We start from the raw sequence: 19,224 nt of genomic DNA, 5'->3' as shown, positions 1-19,224 counted from the left end.
GCTTTGTACTGAGTTAGAACACGAAGCTTTTAAGGGCATTTAAGGGTCTGGGCTTTGTGTAGGAGCAAATGAGCAACCCAGCAGCAAGAGCAACTGCTCCCTCCAGGAAAGCAAGGGCAGGATCCTGCTGATCATAAGATCAGCATGCTCAAAGCCAGAAGCATTTTGACTCTAATACAAGTATTCGACTCCTAAAGTTGCTGGGGAACTTAAGAATCCACAAGACTGGGAAACCCAGCATATCTGGGGGTCCTTTATCCATTGCTTTCCAGGCTGCGGAGAGCCAGGAGTCTCACACAACAAGGCTTTTACTTGCAATGATGGTTAAAATGGTTAAAAACCCATACTGGTTAAAAATGGTTAAACACACACCTCCTTTTAAAAGAGAGAGATGCCCTCATTGGGAGATGAAGGCGACGTGAACGTGTAGCAGATGAGGTGATGGAGGTGGATGGGAAAGGTTTCCAGCCCTGGGGTATGAGATGGAAAGGACAGGGAAGGTCTCTCAGCCTCGGATGCCTGGGCAGGAAATATCCTCGGTAGAAAAAGAGCCTCTGAAGGCAGTTTCTTGCCCTGGAACAGGCTGGGAAGACTGTGGAATGCAAGAGGAGCAGGACTCCCACAAGCAGTGCCCAGGTCCCAAGAGCAGGAGGTTGGGAGCATCCCCTCCCGCTGCATCCCGATGCTGGCTCAGGTACCAACGGCAATTCCCAGCCAGGGGGTTATTACTGGCTCCCTCTCCAGGTGGGCATTCAGGAGGGAGGTGGGAAGGAGCTGCAAAGCCCAAGCCCTCTGGAGCAGCTTCTCCCTTCCCCTGAGGTGTAACCCAGGCTCTGCCAGCTCCCAATTTCGGGATGCGTCCCTGCCTGCCTTCCTGAAACCCGAGCCATTCCCTTCGTGCCATGTCTCCTTAGAGGTCTTCCCTCTCTCCTTCCTCTTCCTCTTCTTCTTCCTCCTCCTCCTCCCTCCCTTCTTCCCTTGCTTTCGGGGTGCTCTGCCCCGGGATGGGATGCAGGGCTGCCATCCTGCCCTAGAGCCGCAACCCAGCCGGCAGCAACCCCGAAGATGCAAAGAGATGACGGGCTGGAGCTGTTCAGTTGATGGATGAGATGCTTTTTATCTTCTTTTTTAACTATTTTTAATTAATGTACTAAACAAGATCTCACCTAAAGAAAAAATAATTCCTGCCTCATCCCCATCATTTTTTCCTGGGAATATTCACTTCAACAATTACTTGTTCAGGATTTTAACTAACTCGCCAGCTTTTCCCTTTACTTCGAAAGAGAACAGTGACTTCTGGGATTCAGTATACCCATTGCTATCCTGGGAAGGCAATACCAAACAGGTATGTGGATTTATGATGCTTTTTCATGGGTCAGCATGGTAATTACAAATAATGGTATGACGGGGCTGCTGAATGATTCAGTTCTTATAGCCGGATAATTGAAGAGTGACAGCTCAAGAGCAAGGGGATCTGTCAGCCACGGCCATGGGGACCAAAGGGGACCAAAGGGGACCAAAGGGGACCAAAGGACCTGAGGGGTCTCGTGTCCTGGCTGGAGGTGGGAGTTAGGCACAGTGCAGGTGTTATCTGGGGTGAAATCAGGGACTTTCTGTGCCCTGCCCTGTGGGTTTTGCATCAGACACAGTGGTCAGTGCGGGGTTGGGGCTGATGTGGGTGTTGATGCTTCTTCCATCAGATGCATGGTTGGGGTTTGCTTTACCTAACAGCTTGAAAGACCCTTGGTTGAAGGCACTTTCAGAAGCTCACATCCTTTAAAGGGGATGCTGTGCTTTGCTACAATGGCTTATTAAGGCTTAAAAGGAGCTTTTCATCTATAGGCATCCTTAAGGGTGCCCAAAACCCCTCTGTGCAAGGGAAGGGGGTTCAGTTTGCAGCCGAGCGTTGGGGTGAGGATGGAGAAGCAGACCCAAAAGAGAAGGGAAGGTCGGGTTTTACCTGCCTGGGGTCAGCCGGGGCTCAGCACCGCAGTGGTTAATGCCCCGTGCCAGGGAGCAGGAACGCGCTGGCTCCGGCACAAGAATGGCCCTGGATGACAACGTCCCTGCAGGCAGGACACGCTGCGAGGGTTTGGCCAGGGCTGGGCAGCAGCGGGGCCGTCTGTCAGCCCTGCCCCGGGGGGACAAAAGGGGACATTATTCGGAGCGGCAGAGGGATGAATGGAGCATTGAAAGCATCACCTTAGGGAGTGGATTGGTTTTCATGCCCATCGCGAAGCTGCCTGTCTGCTGTCCGGTGTCCTCCGAGCCTTGGGCAGCAGGAGCTGAGTGGTGAGAGCAGGGAGGTGGAATGGGGATGCACCCCATCCACATGGCTGCATCCTGCACCTCCAGCACTGGGCTGCTGTCATCTCCCACTGGTGCAGACAACAAAGCCAAAGGCTTGCTCCGGAGGCTTAGAGCACAGCCAGCCTACGGACTTGAGGGACACATGAGAGCTCTTCCCATCGCATTGGAAAACCAGGAGCAGCAAAAGGCTGCTAGAGGGATGCTTTACATCCACAGGGATGCTTTTTGGTCACCAATACATCAGATTTCAAGGTCCTTTCCCAAGTTTCTCACCAGCCGGTGCCCATCCCTTCAGGTGTGCCTTGTGTTCGCTGGAGGGACTAAAGGAGGGCTCTGCTTAGCTGAGACTTGGAGCTTGGCTTCAGAGCCAGCGTGTGAAAGCATCCTCACGGTGGCACTGCTCCACCAGCACACGCTGCCGTCCCAGTGCTGCTGGCAGCGCGATGCTGGGACTGCTGGGCTGCTGGTCCCGGTCCCAGAGGGGTAACGGAAAGCAGGATCAGCCCCATCCTGCTCCCCAGAGTGAAACCGAGCCTGGAATTCGTCAGTGATTCCTGAAGGGAGCAGTGAATGAAGGGGAAATGGCATCTTATTTAATCTATTCCGCGTTTTCTGCCTGACATTCCCCCGTTTGCTTCCCATCTTGTCCCTGTGGATTTCGCACCCCCCAGGTGAATGAGGTTCTCCTGTCAGACCCCAGAGGTTTCTGTATTCCCATATAAATACCTTTCCCTGCTTTTTCCCTTGGGATGCTGCAGAGCACCAGCGGAGCCAAGACAAAGCAGAGGGTTGGCCATGGCTGTGTCCAGGCTGGGATGGGATGGGGAGCTCCTTCACAGTTCAGCCTGGATTCAGTGTGTGACGCAGTTTACCCACGTGTGGCACGGGGTATATGGTATATATGTGCTATGGGGTCTGCTGGTAACATCACGGGTCTGAGGCCCATCCTTCAGCCAGTACAGCAGCCTAAGGCTCTCTTCCTGCTCCCAGTTTTGCCTCATGGATGGATGTGGCCCTGCAGCTTCATCCTGATGCTCAAATCTTCTCTCTTCCCCTCGATCAATCCAACCTGAGTTGTTTTTCCTGTCACTCCTGGTCATTGCTCAGTAAGTGATGAGGTGGGGCTTTGTGGGGCCCGCATGGCCCTTGGTGGGGCACAGGCTCTGCTGTCCATCACCATTAACATTGCTGTCTGCATGTTTCAGGGACATCCTCCTCTCAACACCCATCTGCAGGAGGACCACGGTGCAGCGATGAGACTCGGTCCATGTCCGGCCACTCGGCATGGCACAGGGATGCTGGACATTGGGATGCTGACGCCAGCCACACTGCTCCTTCTCCTCTTCCTCAGCCCCACTGGTGAGCCTCTGCATGCTGCGGTGGGATAGGCAGCTTTAGGTACCCACCATCTCCCTCCTGGCTTTGCAGGAGGAGATTTTCCTCATGGAGCAGGAATATCATGATGTCCCCAACAGTGCTGAGTGTGCACAGGGATGGAAGGAGCAAGTTCAGCTCTTATGTCCCACCATGACCTATGTGTGATGCCAAGTGCAGCCAGGGCATCCTGCTGAGCATCCATCCCCTGAGGACGCTGATCCCAATCACTCCCGGCAGGCGCTGTCCTTCCAGGCTGGAATTGGGAAAAGCCATTCCTGTGTTGGAACACCGCAATTATCCTGGTGTGCCTCTATCGGTGTAATCACAGCTGGGCGCTGGGGACACCTTCCTGCCTCAGCAGAGCCCCACAGGACAAAGGCAGCCGGGAAGCTGGTAAATCACTAACGGAGGGTGACTTGTCCCTGCATTTGGTGGTTATATTTAGCAATATGAACGGGATGGTGTTTACTTGAGATGGTTTCCCCTTTCCTTTTGGCCTTGTGCAGCTGGATCAGAGGGACGTGGAGGGCTCCCTCTCCTCTCAGAACGCCCGGTTTTCCCCTCATCCCTCATTGCTGCAGACATAACAGGCACATCTTCTTCAGGTCTCTTGTGACTTTGCTGGAGGATGCTCTCAAGAGAGTATTTCAGAGCTTTGATTTTGGCTTAAAGGGAGATGGATATTGAATATTTAACAATGTCCTTTCCTCCACTGCTTCCTCAGCACTGCAGTGGACTCAGTGCTAAAAACCAATACAAACCAGGAGCAAAAGCTCTTCTCAAAAAGCCACATTCCTGTGCAGGGGGGATCTGAGTTATCTCTCTCCTGTTACCCAGGGCTGCCGTGTCCCTCATTGTCCTCTCCCTTATTGAGCCTCTCTGCTCCCTTGGTCTCCTGTTTAATCCCTGCTTCTCTCTTTGGCATCACAGCATCGCTCTCCGGCCTGCCTGGGTCCAGCTATGGGTGGCATCTCGCTCCTAGCCCTTACTCCTGGGTGCTAAGTCATAGTTACAGCTGCCAGTTGCCTTACTCCCATTTCTCCTGGGGCTTCCAGGTCTTTCTTTGACATCCCTGTTTTGCAGCTGACTTCATAGTCTCCCAGGCAACGTCCTAAGCAAGGCGGAAGGGAGGTGGGTTCATCCGCTCGACCATCACATTGCTTCTCATGGTGGTGACATCCTCCTCCGGAGCGGCAGGGATTGACCTTCCTGTCATTGCTCGTGGGCTGAGCGTGAAGCAGGACAGGGCTGCTCCAAGCCAGGGGTAGGAAAAGAGGCCATGGAGCCACCATGGGTGCTGATCACCCCTTGGGTGCTATAACTGGTGTGGAGGGATTTAACTTGAATGGTGTCATCCATCTGTGCAGCCGGAGTCTCATCCCGAGATGCAGGAGCTGCTCTGTGCTGCCTTCCAGCATCCTGAGGCTTGCAAACCCCTGAGGCACCCTATGGGGCAATGGCAGGGACACCCACACGGTCCAGACACCCGTCCCCATTCACTGTCCCCCCAGCACCATTGCCGTGACCCCCTGCACAAGCTGGAGACCTCAGTGCCTCGTATGTGCAGTATCCAAGGGGGACCCCACATCACTCAGATTGGGGCTGAGAGGGGTTTTGTGCCCGTGTAGCACCCAACCTATGGCAGAGGGCCCAGCCTGGTGTGGGGAGCAGGTGGCTGGGAGAGCTTTGGATCTGCCCATGGGCAGCATCCATACCCCTGGGTGTGGGGCTGCTGGCAGAGCACTTTCAGAGGCCCTATTTAAACCCAGCTGACGGGGATGGGGATGCATCCTGCAAGCGTTCAGCTCCCTCCAGATGCTGCTTGTTCACGCTGGGCTGAGAATTAAATAGGAATGAAAGCCCCAGGGCAGCTGCTTCTCCTGTGGCTGGGAAGCTGAGCCCCGAGGCAGAAATCACCGGGGGTCTGTCTGTGTGCAGCAGACATGGAGCTGCCCTTCCAGAGCCAGCTGGGATCGAGTGACCTCATCCTGATGTTCCGACACCCCTGGATTACACCAGCCTGCAGGAGACCAGCAGCAATCCCCTGGGTTTGCATGAAGCCAGTTTTGTTTAATGGGATAACCACGGAGGAATCCCTCCTCTCCCACCTCGCTCTGCTCCTTCCCGGCTGCAGGAGGATGTTTCTGCAGCAAACCCTCGCTAAGCCCTTGGCAGCATCACCCAGGCTCCGGTTCCTGGCCAGGCTGGGATGCCATGTGCGTGGTCCATGCTCCTCTCTGCTCCCTCTGCCATGCACCTCTTCTCTTGGAGCTTGGTGTCATCAGCACCCCAAAGGGTGTCAACGAGGGAACAAGCACCCGCCGTGCCCTGCATCCCTGCTGCTGTCACCCTCCAAGCTGCATCCATCCCCGCTGCAAGGATGCTGCAGAGATCTGATCCCTTTCCTTCTCCCTTGCAGGCGCCAGCTCAGAGCCCGCGCCGCTGCCATTCCCAGGTGAGATCCTTCTCTTCAAGCCATTCTTCTCCAGGGAGTTTTGTAGTTGAAAAGTGTGGGTTTTGGTTAAAAATGGGGTTTGGGGTGTTTCAAAAAGGAAGCATACCGGTTTGGAACAAAAAGTGGCAACAAAGAGCTGAACTCCTTTTACAGAAAGGAATTAGAGATTCCTTATTATCCCTATTCCACATATTATCCCAAGAGGGGAATTTTGCCACCTCCTGCTTACTCCCTGTGCCATTCGTCATGCCCAAGCAAATAATTCCCTGGATGTGGCCAGGCAGAGGTGCTTATACACCCACAGCTTGAGAGATCATCTCCATCCTGCCAGCTCCCATGTAGGACCAGGCCTGGATGGTCCATTGAAGCTAATGAGAATGTGCTAATTGCATCTCCTCACTTGTCACCATCATATGTGATGCCACATGTCCACTTCCCTCTTCTCCCACTGGGTTATTGCCCAGCCTATTAGTAGGCAAGATGATGGGAATCTTCTCCCATTGGATTATTGCCCAGGCCATTAGTAGACAAGATGATGGTATCATGGTGCCTCTCGTGTATGTATTGAGATGCTCTGAGTTTTCATGTCTGAGAAGCCCGTGATCAGCCATTGGGTAGCACCAAGCCAACAGCTGCCTTGTGCTCCAGCAAAGGGCCACCAACTCATGTGAGGAGCAGAGATTTGGTGCCGATAGGGCTCACGTCCTCCTCGTGGCACCTCCTGGGTGCCTCTTTGTGCCCATCCTTGCAGAGATTCGCCTCTCCAACGGGCCCAGCCGGTGCCAGGGCCGAGTGGAGATCTTCTACAACGGCTCCTGGGGGACGGTGTGCGATGACGACTGGGACCTCGTGGATGCCAACGTCGTGTGTCGCCAGCTGGGCTGCGGCCACGCCATCACCCTCCCTCCTGCCATGGCCTTCGGCCAAGGGAGCGGACCCATCTTCCTGGACAACGTGGACTGCAAGGGCCGGGAGGCGGCCTTGAGCGAGTGCTGGAGCCATGGATGGGGCATCCACAACTGCTACCACTATGAGGATGTGGCTGTTGTATGCAATGGTAACGAGGTTTGGTTCCTTGGGGCGAGAGGTGCAGATGCCGTGGGGGAGCCCAAGAGTTGTGTTGTGTACCCTGGGTCAGCCAAACCTCGTCTGCATCCTTCCTCCACCCCTGTCCTCCATCCAGGTCACCTCCCAGCTCTGCATGCTGGTGCTCCATAAGGTGACCAGCCTGTTCTGTGCTCCCCGTCACTCCCAGCTCAGGGACTCTGCAACCTCTCCAGCAGGATCCCTGGGGAAAGAGCACATGCTGACCCACATTCCTGCCTCTGAGTCAGCCGCTGCCCGACTGCGCTTCCCCCTTTTGTCTTGTCTTGCTTTAAATTGCTGAGCTTTTCAGTAGGAAATGTTCCTAAAGGTGAGAAAAGCAGTGGAAAGCGTTGGCAAGCGAAAGTGGAACAGCTCCGTGCCCACCCCTATAGACCCAACGTGTTCCTCCTGCAGTTATGTAGGGTTTGTTCAGCAGCCACACATCAACGACTGGCAAACGTGAGGATGTGCAGACCTGGAACTCAGCCACGGCTGCAGCTGCTCAGTGCATCCCTGCATCCCGCAGAAGCAGGGCTTGGAAAGGGCTGGGATGCTGGGCTGGCAACCAGAGAGAGGAGGCTGTGAACTGAGCAGGAGCCTTGCACCAAGGCACTGCTGGAGACAGGAGGTGGAAGGATTGGAGAGGGAGGAGATGGGTGTGAGGGCAGAGGAGCAGCTTGAGCCCTTGTGTGTTTGTAGCTTGGTGGGTGATGGAGGCCAGGAGATGCTCCTCTCCTGAGAGCGGATGCAGGAGTTCACCCAAGCCCCAGACCCCAGGAAAGGTGCTTCCTCTGTGTAGAAGCTTTCAGGAGCCAGCTTGGTTCTGTTGGTTGTGGTTACAGAGGGAAGCGTGGGGTCGGGGAGCTCTTGTCCATGTCGGTGAAGCACTTCCCAGGATGCTTCCCACATGCAAGTGGCTGCCTGTCAGAGCACCCCAATAAACCCACCATGAGGAGATGGGACAAGATGGCTTGAACCAACATTGTTAGCAAAAGAAATAGAGGTAAAACCAGCAGTAAAATCAAGGTATTACTGGTTTTTCTATATATATGCCATGATTTCGGATCCAAATCCCATGGTGGGTGGGATGCTGACTCCTCACAGCTGAGTGCAGCGGTATGGTTTAGTCCAGCCACAGCTTCCCACTGTGCCAGCAGCCAAGGTCCTGGCTCCATCCATCCACCTTCCTGCACCTTACCATGGGGCAGATAGCACCAGGCAGGGCAGTGCAGCTGCAAACCCATCGTTCTTTCCCCATTGGGGCTGGTTTGGTGCAAACCCTCTTGCTTTCCATGGAGGGAAAACCAGCCGACGGGGCTGGATGGATCCACACTGCGGGATGGATGCCACCTCTCTGCTTCCCTTTGCAGAGCTGTCGCCCACACAAGCCAGCGAAGGACCGACAAGCAGGACCCTCACAGCCTCAGTGCAGGATGGGGAAAGTAAGCTGCTTGGCTTCACTTATAGGGGGCTGGGAGAGAACAGCACCCATCACCTTCCCTCCTGCCCCCATCACCTTCCCTCCTGCCCCCATCACCCACTGCCCCTCCATAAAGCACCCCAGCTCTCTGGCTCCAAGGGGCAGATCCTCAGGAGCCCCATCCTAACACTGGCCATGGCCAAACCCTATCCCAGATGCACCAAAGCATCCCCCCTTCCACACTGTTTCTCACCCGGTCTCTTTGCCACCACGGGCAGTGCGGGATGCAGGCTCGGCGGCACCGCTGCGTGGTGACCCCTGGGGAAGGGAACGTCCTTCTCACCCTGTCACCCACCCTGCAGGCGACGGCAGCATCCGCCTGGTGAGCGGGGCCGACTCCTGCCAGGGCCGGGTGGAGATCTTCTACCGCGGGAGCTGGGGCACCGTGTGTGACGATGACTGGGGCCTGAGCGATGCCAGCGTGGTCTGCAAGCAGCTGGGATGCGGCCAAGCCCTGGATTACAAGAGCAACGCCTATTTCGGCTATGGCACGGGGCTCATCCTGCTGGATAACGTCAACTGCGACGGCAGCGAGCCCTTCCTGTCTGCCTGCTACAGCCTCGGATGGGGTATCCATAACTGCGGACACCACGAGGATGCTGGGGTCATCTGTGCAGGTACCAGGGCAGAGCATTGCTGTCAGGGTGGAAATCCAGGAATGTGGCTGTCTCCAAGGGGAAATGGGCTCAGATGGATGCTGACATGGCCAAGGTCAGGCAGAGTTCCAGACGCTGTGTGCTGGAGCATCCTTGCATCCTTCCTCTTTACCTGCCATCATCCCGGTGCTCTGGAGCCTGGAACACAGCCCGAGCTGTGGTTTGCAATGGAAATGCATCTGCTGGGCTGCCATTTCCCTGCTCTGCCGGCTGGAAAACAAGCCGCCAGCATCCGGAAGGAGCTGGGCACCGGGCCCAGCTGCCTCCCCTTCCCTCCCTGAGTGATGTGTTCCTGCCGTTCCCCACTGATTACCATTTAGAATGGCAATAACGCCCCTGAATTCCCTCGTTGTCACGGGAGCAGTAAGTGCCAGCGCTTTCCCTTTCCCACTGTTAAGTGACAAATGGGCCGATGCAGGAGAGATCAGGCTGGTCCTTCCCTCCCTAAACATCCCCATCCCATGGGCACGGAGCCGATGGCACCACCGTGCACAGCCCTGAAACAGTGGGGCAGGGGGGAACCAAGCTTTAGAGCTATTGAAGCCGATAAACCCCACAGGAGAAGCAAGGGGCCCCTCCGTGCTGCATGTGGGACCTCAGCACTTGGGCTGAGGTGGAGGAGAAGCACCATCTCCAGCACTTGGGCAGCAGGGATGTGGTGATGGACACGGTCCCTCTCCATCCCCATCATCCTGGAGCACCCACACTGCAGGTCTGCCTCATGGAGTCAGCAGGTTCACAGCTTTGCAGCTTCTCCCCATGGGTCACCTCTGTCCCTTTGTCACCGCAGGGCTGGACACGTCCACCATCACGTCCTTCACCACCTCGGGGGCCCTGGACTATGAGGAGACGTTCACTGCCACGGCCACAGGTAGGAGAGAGCCGCCCTGCTCATCCTTGTGCCATAGCCGGGGGTTTGCTGGGGGGGGGACCATGTCTCCTATGTCCTCCTGTGACCCAGCACAGTCACCCTGGGTCCTGCTGCACGTAGGTGAGCTGGGGGGTGACACTGACCATGGCAGGAGCTTGCCATGGGGCTGTTGCGGTGATAAAAGCCATTGGCACCAAGCAGAGGGGCAGCGGGTGCTGGGTCTGGACCCGCTCAGCACCCACCTGTGCCCATGCTTGTCCCAGCAGCAACAGACAGCAGGGACCAGCCCTCCGAGGCCACCGAGGTGCTCACCACCGCTCTCCTCACCATGGAGCAGGAAAGTGAGTGCGCGGCCACTGCTGGTCCTGCACAGCATCCTTGTCCAGAGCACCCCTACAGCATCCCCAGGGGCTCACCCCGCATCCCAGGGCTCACCCCACGCTCCCAGGGAGCTCACCCCATGCCCTGCAAGGGTTCACCCCACATCTTCAGGGATCACCCCATGCTCACAGTGTTCACCTGGGGCTGCTTGGGAGTCACCCCCTATCCTCAGGGTCACCCCACATTCCTGGGACTCCCCTTGGGGGCTCACCCCATGTTCCCCAAGGGCTCACCCCACATCTCCAGGACTCACCCCATGTTCCCCAAGGGCTCACCCCACACCTCCAGGACTCACCCCATGCTCCCCAGGGGCTCACTCCATGCCTCTAAGGGCTCACCCCCACATCCCCAGAGCTCCCTCCATCTCCCCATGGGGTTGCTTATATTTCCCCATAGCTCACCCCTCATCCCCAGGCCTCACCCCACACTCTGCTGCCTCACCCCACATCGCCAGGGCTCCCCCAAGGGCTCCCCCACATCCCCAGGGCTCCCCCCATGCTGTTGCTCCCACGTATCCCCAGCGATTACCCCATAACCCAAGGGCTCACCCCACACCCCCCCCCCTCACCCCGTACCCCGATGGCCGCCGGTTACCACGGCGCCCGTCTCAGACCCCCCCCCCCGCCCCGTTCCCCGCAAGGCACCGGCGTGCGGCTGTCGAGCGGTAACGGGAGCTGCCGCGGGCGGGTGGAGGTGCGGCACGGCGGCACATGGGGCACGGTGTGCGACGACGACTGGGACTTCCCGGACGCGGCCGTGGTGTGCAGGCAGCTGGGCTGCGGCGCCGCGCTCGCCGCCACCGTGCTCGGCTCCTTCGGCTACGGCAGCGGGCCCGTGCTGCTGGACAACGTGGGCTGCGGCGGCGGCGAGGAGCGGCTGCAGGACTGCTTCCACCTCGGCTGGGGGCAGCACAACTGCGGGCACCACGAGGATGCCGGAGTCATCTGCCAAGGTGCGGGGGTGCTGGAGGAGGGCTCCTCGGCGGGGATGCAGGGGTAGGGCGAGGGGATGGGTTCAGGCCGGAGCACGGCGGGGTAAGGCTGGAGGTAAGGAAGTTCTGCCCTGTGAGGCGCTGGTGCACAAAGAAGCGGTGGGTGCTCCGTCGTTGGACAGGGCCTGGAGCAAGCTGCTCCAGTGGGAAGAGTCCCTGCCCGTGGCAGGGGGCTGGGACGGGATAATCTTAAGGTCCCTTCTAACCCAAACCGTTCTATGAGTCTACGGTTCTTGCCTTGGCAGCTGGGTGGGAGAAGCGGGATGGATGCAACCATGCAGGTGTCTGCTTGGTAGCATGGAAATCCAGTGGGAGGATTTTGGTCTCTCTACACCCTCCAGTGCTCAGGCTGGCTGTGGGAAATGCGGTTCTAGGTGAATGTGAGCCCCAGTCCATGGGGCTTCTCCTGCCCGCAGTGGTTGGATGCTGTGGTGCGCAGTGGTGGCTGGAGCATGGGTACCACCTCTGCTCCCTGTTTGTGTCCTGGAAGCGTGGTGGCTGCCCATCCCACTCCAAGCACCCCTGCATCCATACCCAGACACCCCGTGCTGCTTCTGGGGAGCCCTGACCAGGCCATGGAGGGGGGGCAAAGGCATCCCCTGAGTCACTTTTCCCACCCCTACTCTGCTGCACCAGATCCTGATGATGATGGAGACCATTCCCAAGAAGCCACCACTACAACCACCACGCTGACCTCAACTCGTCCCAAGGATGGTGGGTATTGAGGTATCCCCTGGGGATGTGGTACCAGCCCCGGGGATGCTCTGCACCAGCACAGGGTGGAAACAGGTGGTTTGGGCAGAGAAGCCTGAAGCACTGACATTGAGCAGCCCAGGGCAGGGGGAAAAGACACAGTGGTGGGACCATTAAGCTGTGGCTTCTCCTGGTGCCTCTAGGGATGGTCCAGGCAGGGGAGGTGATGGACCTCAGGTGATGGACCATTAAGTGATGGTCAGGAGAGGAAGTGATGGAGCTTGATGGAGAGAGAAGATGGAGCTTGATGGAGAGAGGAGGAGAAGGAGCTTGATGGGGAGAGGAGGTGATGGAGCTTGATGGGGAGAGGAGGTGATGGGGCTTGATGGAGAGAGGTGGTGATGGAGCTTGATGGGGAGAGGAGGTGATGGAGCTTGATGGAGAGAGGTGGTAATGGAGCTTGATGGGGAGAGGAGGTGATGGAGCTTGATGGGGAGAGGAGGTGATGGAGCTTGATGGGGAGAGGAGGTGATGGAGTTTAATGGGGAGAGGAGGTGATGGAGCTTGGTGCAGAGAGGAGGGAATGGACCAATGGGTCTGAGCTGAACAGAGATTATTGCCTGTTTGTTCAACTTGAACATCCACCGCGATGCTTTGGGGGTCAGCCCCAGCTCACCCCCTTGTGCTCCTGCCTATGCAGAAGCAGCGTGGGGACTGTGTGCAGCAGCAAACACCCACTGATCATCCAGAGACCAGGGCTCTTCTTGCCTTGGGACCAACCCCACCATTCTCCATCACCCCTGCAGACCCATCCCAGCGGGTCCCACTGCCCCAGGGGTGATGGTGGCACAGACAGGGTCCCCCTCACCCCTCACCCCATCCCCTCCGCAGGGTCCCTGCGCCTGGTGAACGGCAGCCACCGGTGCGAGGGGCGCGTGGAGCTGTTCCTGCTGTCGCAGTGGGGCACGGTGTGCGACGATGCCTGGGACCTGCGTGACGCCGGGGTTGTGTGCCGGCAGCTGGGCTGCGGCCGCGCCGTGGCGGCCTGGGGCGAGGCGCGGTACGGGCAGGGCACCGGGTACATCTTCCTCGACAACCTCAAGTGCAAGGGGCACGAGGCCTCGCTGCTGCGCTGCTCGCACATCCGCTGGGACGTCCACAACTGCGACCACTCCGAGGATGCCGGTGCTGCCTGCAGCAGCCGGTGAGCGGGAGCAGCACGGAGGTGAGCGGGGATGGGGATGGAGGAACGGGGGATGCGCACAAAGGGGATGCTGGCTGGGGGCACTCGTTGGATGTCTCAGTTTCCCCACAGGGGCGCTGGTTGGGGACTGGTTTGGATTCTCTGAGGATGGGGAGACTGGGTTTTGTAGAACCATAGAATGGTCTGGGTTGGAAAGGGCCTTAAGAGCATCCAGCCCCAGCCCCTGCCATGGGCAGGGACCCCTTCCACTGGAGCAGCTTGCTCCAAGCCCCTGTGTCCAACCTGCCCTTGGACACTGCCAGGGATGGGGCAGCCACAGCTTTTCTGGGCACCCTGTGCCAGCGCCTCAGCACCCTCACAGGGAAGAGCTTCTCCCTTATCTCCACCCTGAACTTCCCCTGTTTCAGTTTGAACCCATCACCCCTTGTCCTATCCCTACAGTCCCTGATGAAGAGCCCCTCTCCAGCTGAGGTTTCCTCAGCTCCTAAAACACTGGCTACAGCTTTCCCCCTCCAAGCTGCCCCTTGGGAAAACAAATCCATTTTGGTGTGAAATCTGGTCGGTTTCAGCCATTTCATTTAAGAGATGAGGAAAATGGATTTTCAGCTGTGAAAAAGACATTACATTATGCTCAGACAATGTAAAAAGGGGGCTGAAACCAAACCAGGACATGCCAGTGGCTCTGCATGAAGTCATTGCAGTGCTGCAATTTGCTTTGCAACCCCCAGCAATGCAAATACCAGGTTTTTGTTCTCCTTTTGGCAGAAGAAATACCAAATCCTCACCAATTTCCTTGCAGCAGTGATGCAGGGGCTGGATCTCGCACCATCTGCAACCCCATCCCGCTTTGCTGCTGCCCGGTATTTCTCCCTTGTGCCCATTCCACCTCCTATTTCTTCTGCTGAGATTTCCCTTCAGCACAGCCAGTCTCTGCCACATTTTCCTATGATGAAAATCCATAGGGAATATCCCAGATCCCTTCCCAGCACAAGGATGCTGAACCCAGTCCCTCCCCAGCATCACGCCTTTGTGGTAAGGGCTGTATCCCTCCCAGCTCAGGTGGAAGGACCCATCCTGCAGCCCCATCGCTGTGTGTGATGGCTGATGGACACCAGCAGAATGACCTTCCTGATTCCATGGATGGGGTGCGAGGGTGGGAATGGCTCATGCAGAGGCAGGGAGCGGGTCCCGGCTGCTCCCTCTGCCGTGCTCGCTCCTCTGGTTGTGCGATCCTTTCGTCAGTAATAGATTGAGCACATCCCTGCCTTGTTGGGGAGGGGGGGGGGGGTTCTTCCCCATTATTTTTCTTATATGTGTTTGGGATTGTTTTGTGAATAAATAAAAGATCTTTGGAAGTGTGCTGAGTCACGGAGTCATGGAATGGTTTACGTTGGAAGGAACCTTAAAGCTCATCCAGTTCCAACCCCTGCCATGGGCAGGGACACCTTCCACTAGAGCAGCTTGCTCCAAGCCCCATCCAGCCTGGCCTTGAGCTCTGCCAGGGATGGGGCATTCACTACTTCTCGCTTCCCTGCCATTCCCTGGGCTGGGAACAGGCGATGCCCCAAGCCCAGAGGCAAGGGCTCAGCTCCTGCTGCCCAATGTTGGTGCAAATCCCTTGATGCTCCCTGAACATCCCTCAATTCCTACCTAACTGGGAGCTGAGCTTGGACCCTTCCCCACCCCAGCTCCAGGGGGACAGCCCTGACCCCCACCAGGCTTATGGGGGTGAGGTTGGGTCCAGATTTGGGTTTGTTCCCATTGGGATTTGGTAACCCCATGGAGCGCGTTGTTGTTGTTGTGCTGCTGTACAGGCTCTGCAGTGCTGATGGCAGTAACTCCAGTGCTGCTTGCTAACAACGGAGGAGCAAATGGGAAGAGATTGTCCTGGGAGCTGCAGAGCCTGCTCCTGCCTATTCCTGCCTGCGGGGAGAGGCTGGGACCAGGATACAGGGCTCCCTGATTTGGGGAGGCTTTTCTGCACCCCAATTGAGCATCACACATCATGGTGTGCCTGTGGCATCATGCTGATGTTGGATGTCTCTCCACTGCTTCCCATGCTCTGGGCTCTCCCAGCACCTTGCTCCCACTCCAATGGGGAAACTGAGGCACGGAAGCATCTTCCAGGCACGCCGTGCTGACGGAATTGGACATGGACCTGCTGGGACCCTGGGAGAGGGCAGGGAGGTGGAGTGTGAATAAACCCCCTCCATTTACTGTGCCCCCAGGTCCCGCATGCTCAGCTGCCTCCTCTCCCCCCTGCTGCCACCACCATCCCCTGCCTCGCCTCCTGCCTCCAGCCAGATGGGCAATGCCTGGATCCTGCTGGGAGCAGGAGCGGGATGGAGCTGTCCTCGGCAGGTTTTCCCTGTTTTCCTCAGGGATTGCTCCATGAGCAGGCAAAGCCGGGCTGGGTTTTGGTGTTATCCCACCTTGCTCTTCTTTGCTTTGCCCTGGGAAGAGCAGGTCCTGTTCTCCCCAGGAATATCCCTTCCACAGCCTGTAATCCGGCAAGTAAAGGGTTTCAGCCTGGAGACACAGCGCCTCCTCCCTTGCTTTACAGCCTTTTCTCCCTGCAGCCAGCTCGGGATACGCTGGGATTCACAGGGATCCCCCCAGGCACCCCATGAGCAAGCTGGGCATCATCTCCATAGGTGCAGGGGTGTGACAGGCAGGGTGGGAGCAGGGAACCAGCACGGGGGATGCTGCATCCCTGGAGCAGGGTACCAGCACGGGGGATGCTCCATCGCTGGGGCAGGGTACCAGCACGGGGGATGCTCCATCGCTGGGGCAGGGTACCAGCACGGGGGATGCTGCATCCCTGGAGCAGGGTACCAGCACGGGGGATGCTCCATCCCTGGGACAGGGTACCAGCAGGCAGGGATGCTGTGATCCTGGAGCAGGGTACCAGCACGGGGGTTGCTCCATCCCTAGAGCAGGGTACCAGCACGGGGGATGCTCCATCCCTGGAGCAGGGTACCAGCACGGGGGATGATGCATCCCTAGGGCAGGGTACCAGCATGGGGGATGCTCCATCCCTGGAGCAGGGTACCAGCAGACAGGGATGCTGGTGGAGCAGGAGCATCCTGTGGGATCACAGCCAGGCCGCGGCGGCTGCGTGGGAGCTGGGAGAAGCCTGGTGCCTGCCCAGCTCTTATCCTCTTGCCGACGTCAGCTGTTTGCTGTGCCTGGAGCAGCTGCAGCTCCACACCAGTCAATGCCATCGATTAGTTCCTCTCCTGTCCCTGGAGAGGGGCTGGGGCGGGGGCTGGTGAGGGGGGAGAGAATGAATATTTCAGGAGGTCCAGGCAAAAGCTGGGGTTATTTTGGGGCTGGGATTTATGGGCTATTAGGGATAAGGAATGAGTCTGTGCTGCGGAGAGAAGACCCATTAATCCAGGCTGAAGGAGCACAAATGAGCAAGGGGAAATGGAGGAGGGTTTAATTATTGTGCCACATTACAGTATAATAAGCCAGGCCTCTGGCTGAGCACTTGTGTGGGGCTCTGGAGCTCTGCAGAATTGGGGCAGGCGCATGGGTGTTTGGGGTCAACCCCCCCCCCCCCCCATAGCTGTGCTGGGAGGGATGGGGGTCCCCTAGTTTTAGTCCCATAGGACCAGTATGAGACCAGTACAAGAAGTGCTGGGATGGGGTATGGAGGATGCACTGCATGTGAGGGGAGCTACAGAGTGTGGGGATGGCTGGAGGGGCCCATGGGTCAGTGCCTGGTCCCAGGGGTGCCCTTCCCAGGCTGGATCAGCCCCATAGACCCACCGTGCCCCATTAAGGCAATCCCATCTGCGCTGTAACCGGAGGAGCTGGGCACTGGTGCAGGGTGAGTCAATGCCATAGGCAGCCCTGGCCCGGGGAGCATCCCTGGCGGTGCTGTGCCCAGCATCATCTGAGTGACCTTGGGCTCTCTGTGTCCCCCCCTGCTCTCCCTGCTGCCTCTGCATCACCCAAGTGCCTCAGTTTCCCTGGGGACACTGGGGATGGTGGCCCTGGCTCACCCCTTGGCACCCTTAAGGAGCTGCAGGGATGCAGCAGCCCTGGCCGGGGGCACGCCGGGAGGGGGGGTGGGTACCAAGGGGCTGATTAACCCTCACTGGTTACAGCCCGCCCCATCCGCTGCAACGGGGAGGTCCTGGGGATGTAGGCACCCACCCAGGGATGCAGGGCAGGGACAGTCCGGACCGCATCCCCCTCCGATGGGATGGATGAGGACCAAGTCTCGCTGCAGCATCCCTGCGGCAGATCAGGTCTCTTGGGGTGCCAAGGTCACACCACATTGGGGTGCCGGAGCCGCTCATTGCCCCCCACGCCGGAGCAGTGTCCTCCTTCCCAGCTCCTGCCTCCCGCTGACGTCACCGCCGGAGCCAGGCGCTATTTTGGGATCTGCAAAGTCACTGGCGCAGTTATCCCGCTGGCAAGGGGACCGCGGGGACCGCTGCGCTCCATCACCACCGAGCGCCGTGCCCGGGGCTGCGCGGCCACGGCCCGCGGGCACCGGGGGTAACCGGCCCCGGCTGCGGATCCTGCTCCATGCATCCATCACCGCCGGCTCTCCCGTTAATTGTGTTTCGCTGCCCCACGTGTGCTGCTGAGCGCTGGCAAAAGCCGCCGCTTGCGTTTAGAGACAGGCAGGGAAGCAATTACCCGGCAGCGATGCGGGCAGCGTGCTTGCCATGGGATGGCACGGGAGAGGGGCTGGGGGCGAGGGTCCTGGGTACGCTGCCGTTGCGTTCATCCAGCCTGCATCATCCCGGATGCAGCCACTGGGGTGCCACCGGGTGCTCCCGGATGCGCAGCACCCATAGACCCGTTGTTCCCTGTCCCAGGGATGGGGATGTGCCATGTGCTGCTGTCATAGCAAAGGGACACAGGGCACAGCACAAGCAGACAGGGGGGTCCTGCTCTGAAAGTGCCTTTGTGCCTGGGGACATAGGGACAGTTAGAGGGGACAGCCCTCCTCCTTCCCCAGTGCTGGCTGCTTTCTCCCTCCCAGTAACCTCCAGGTCACGGCCAAAGGGGACATGCACAGAAAAGCAGCAAGAAGCTGATCGTGGCAGACTTCAAACACCCCGAAAGCGGGGCTAAAAAATCCCTTTTCAAATCCCGACACTTCCCTGTGTGAGCCCGGCATCTCTTTCAGTCCCATCCCTCAGGAAAACAACCCAAATCCTCATTCCCAGCGCCTGGAGAGGAGCCACAGCACAAATCAGTGCTCAGCTCCCCAAACCCTGAGGCTTTGGGCAAGGAGACCCGTGGGGCTGGATGCAGCCCGCGGGACGGGATGAGCAGAGCAGAGACCCTCGTGTCTCTCCATCACTTCGAGCCCCAACTTGCCCCTGGAAGGGGGGGGGGGGGGTCCCACCTGCACTGGGGCTGGAGCCGCTGGTCCTGGTGTGGGGATGGATGGGGCTGGGTGGGCACGGGGGTCCGGGGGATGGCTTTGGGGTGACAGCGGCCATGGGAAGGCAGTGCCAAGGTGGGGAGCGTGTGGTTCCCCCCCACTCCCGGCGCTGGAGCAGGGGTCGGTGGGGCTGGGAGCTGCGAGGCTGTGCTGAGTCACGCTGCAGAGCAGGACTGCAGCAAGCTGCCGCCCGCCTGCAATGGGGACGCTGTGACAGCCCCGGCCCTGCTGCCCGCCCCTCGCCTGCTCCGGGGGGCAGGATGCTGATGGGGGGGGTGATGCTCAGGATGGGGGGGGGGGTCCCCCA

The 19,224-nt window shown here is 58.4% G+C and overlaps 1 protein-coding gene across 1 annotated transcript; it reads left to right on the top strand.

Moving 5' to 3' along the window:
* The first annotated feature begins 3,563 nt into the window (after positions 1 to 3,563).
* On the top strand, positions 3,564 to 13,508 carry SSC4D (scavenger receptor cysteine rich family member with 4 domains). The gene is made up of 10 exons (XM_065695059.1): positions 3,564 to 3,669; positions 6,107 to 6,142; positions 6,894 to 7,199; positions 8,599 to 8,670; positions 9,011 to 9,325; positions 10,155 to 10,235; positions 10,499 to 10,576; positions 11,257 to 11,589; positions 12,262 to 12,321; positions 13,192 to 13,508. The coding sequence occupies exons 1-10, from the start codon at positions 3,564 to 3,566 to the stop codon at positions 13,506 to 13,508; spliced, it is 1,704 nt and encodes a 567-aa protein (XP_065551131.1).
* Positions 13,509 to 19,224: the final 5,716 nt, after the last annotated feature.

Source organism: Lathamus discolor, chromosome 14, assembly GCF_037157495.1.
Source record: "Lathamus discolor isolate bLatDis1 chromosome 14, bLatDis1.hap1, whole genome shotgun sequence".
Taxonomy (NCBI): domain Eukaryota; kingdom Metazoa; phylum Chordata; class Aves; order Psittaciformes; family Psittacidae; genus Lathamus; species Lathamus discolor.
This window is presented reverse-complemented; position numbering and strand designations above follow the sequence as displayed.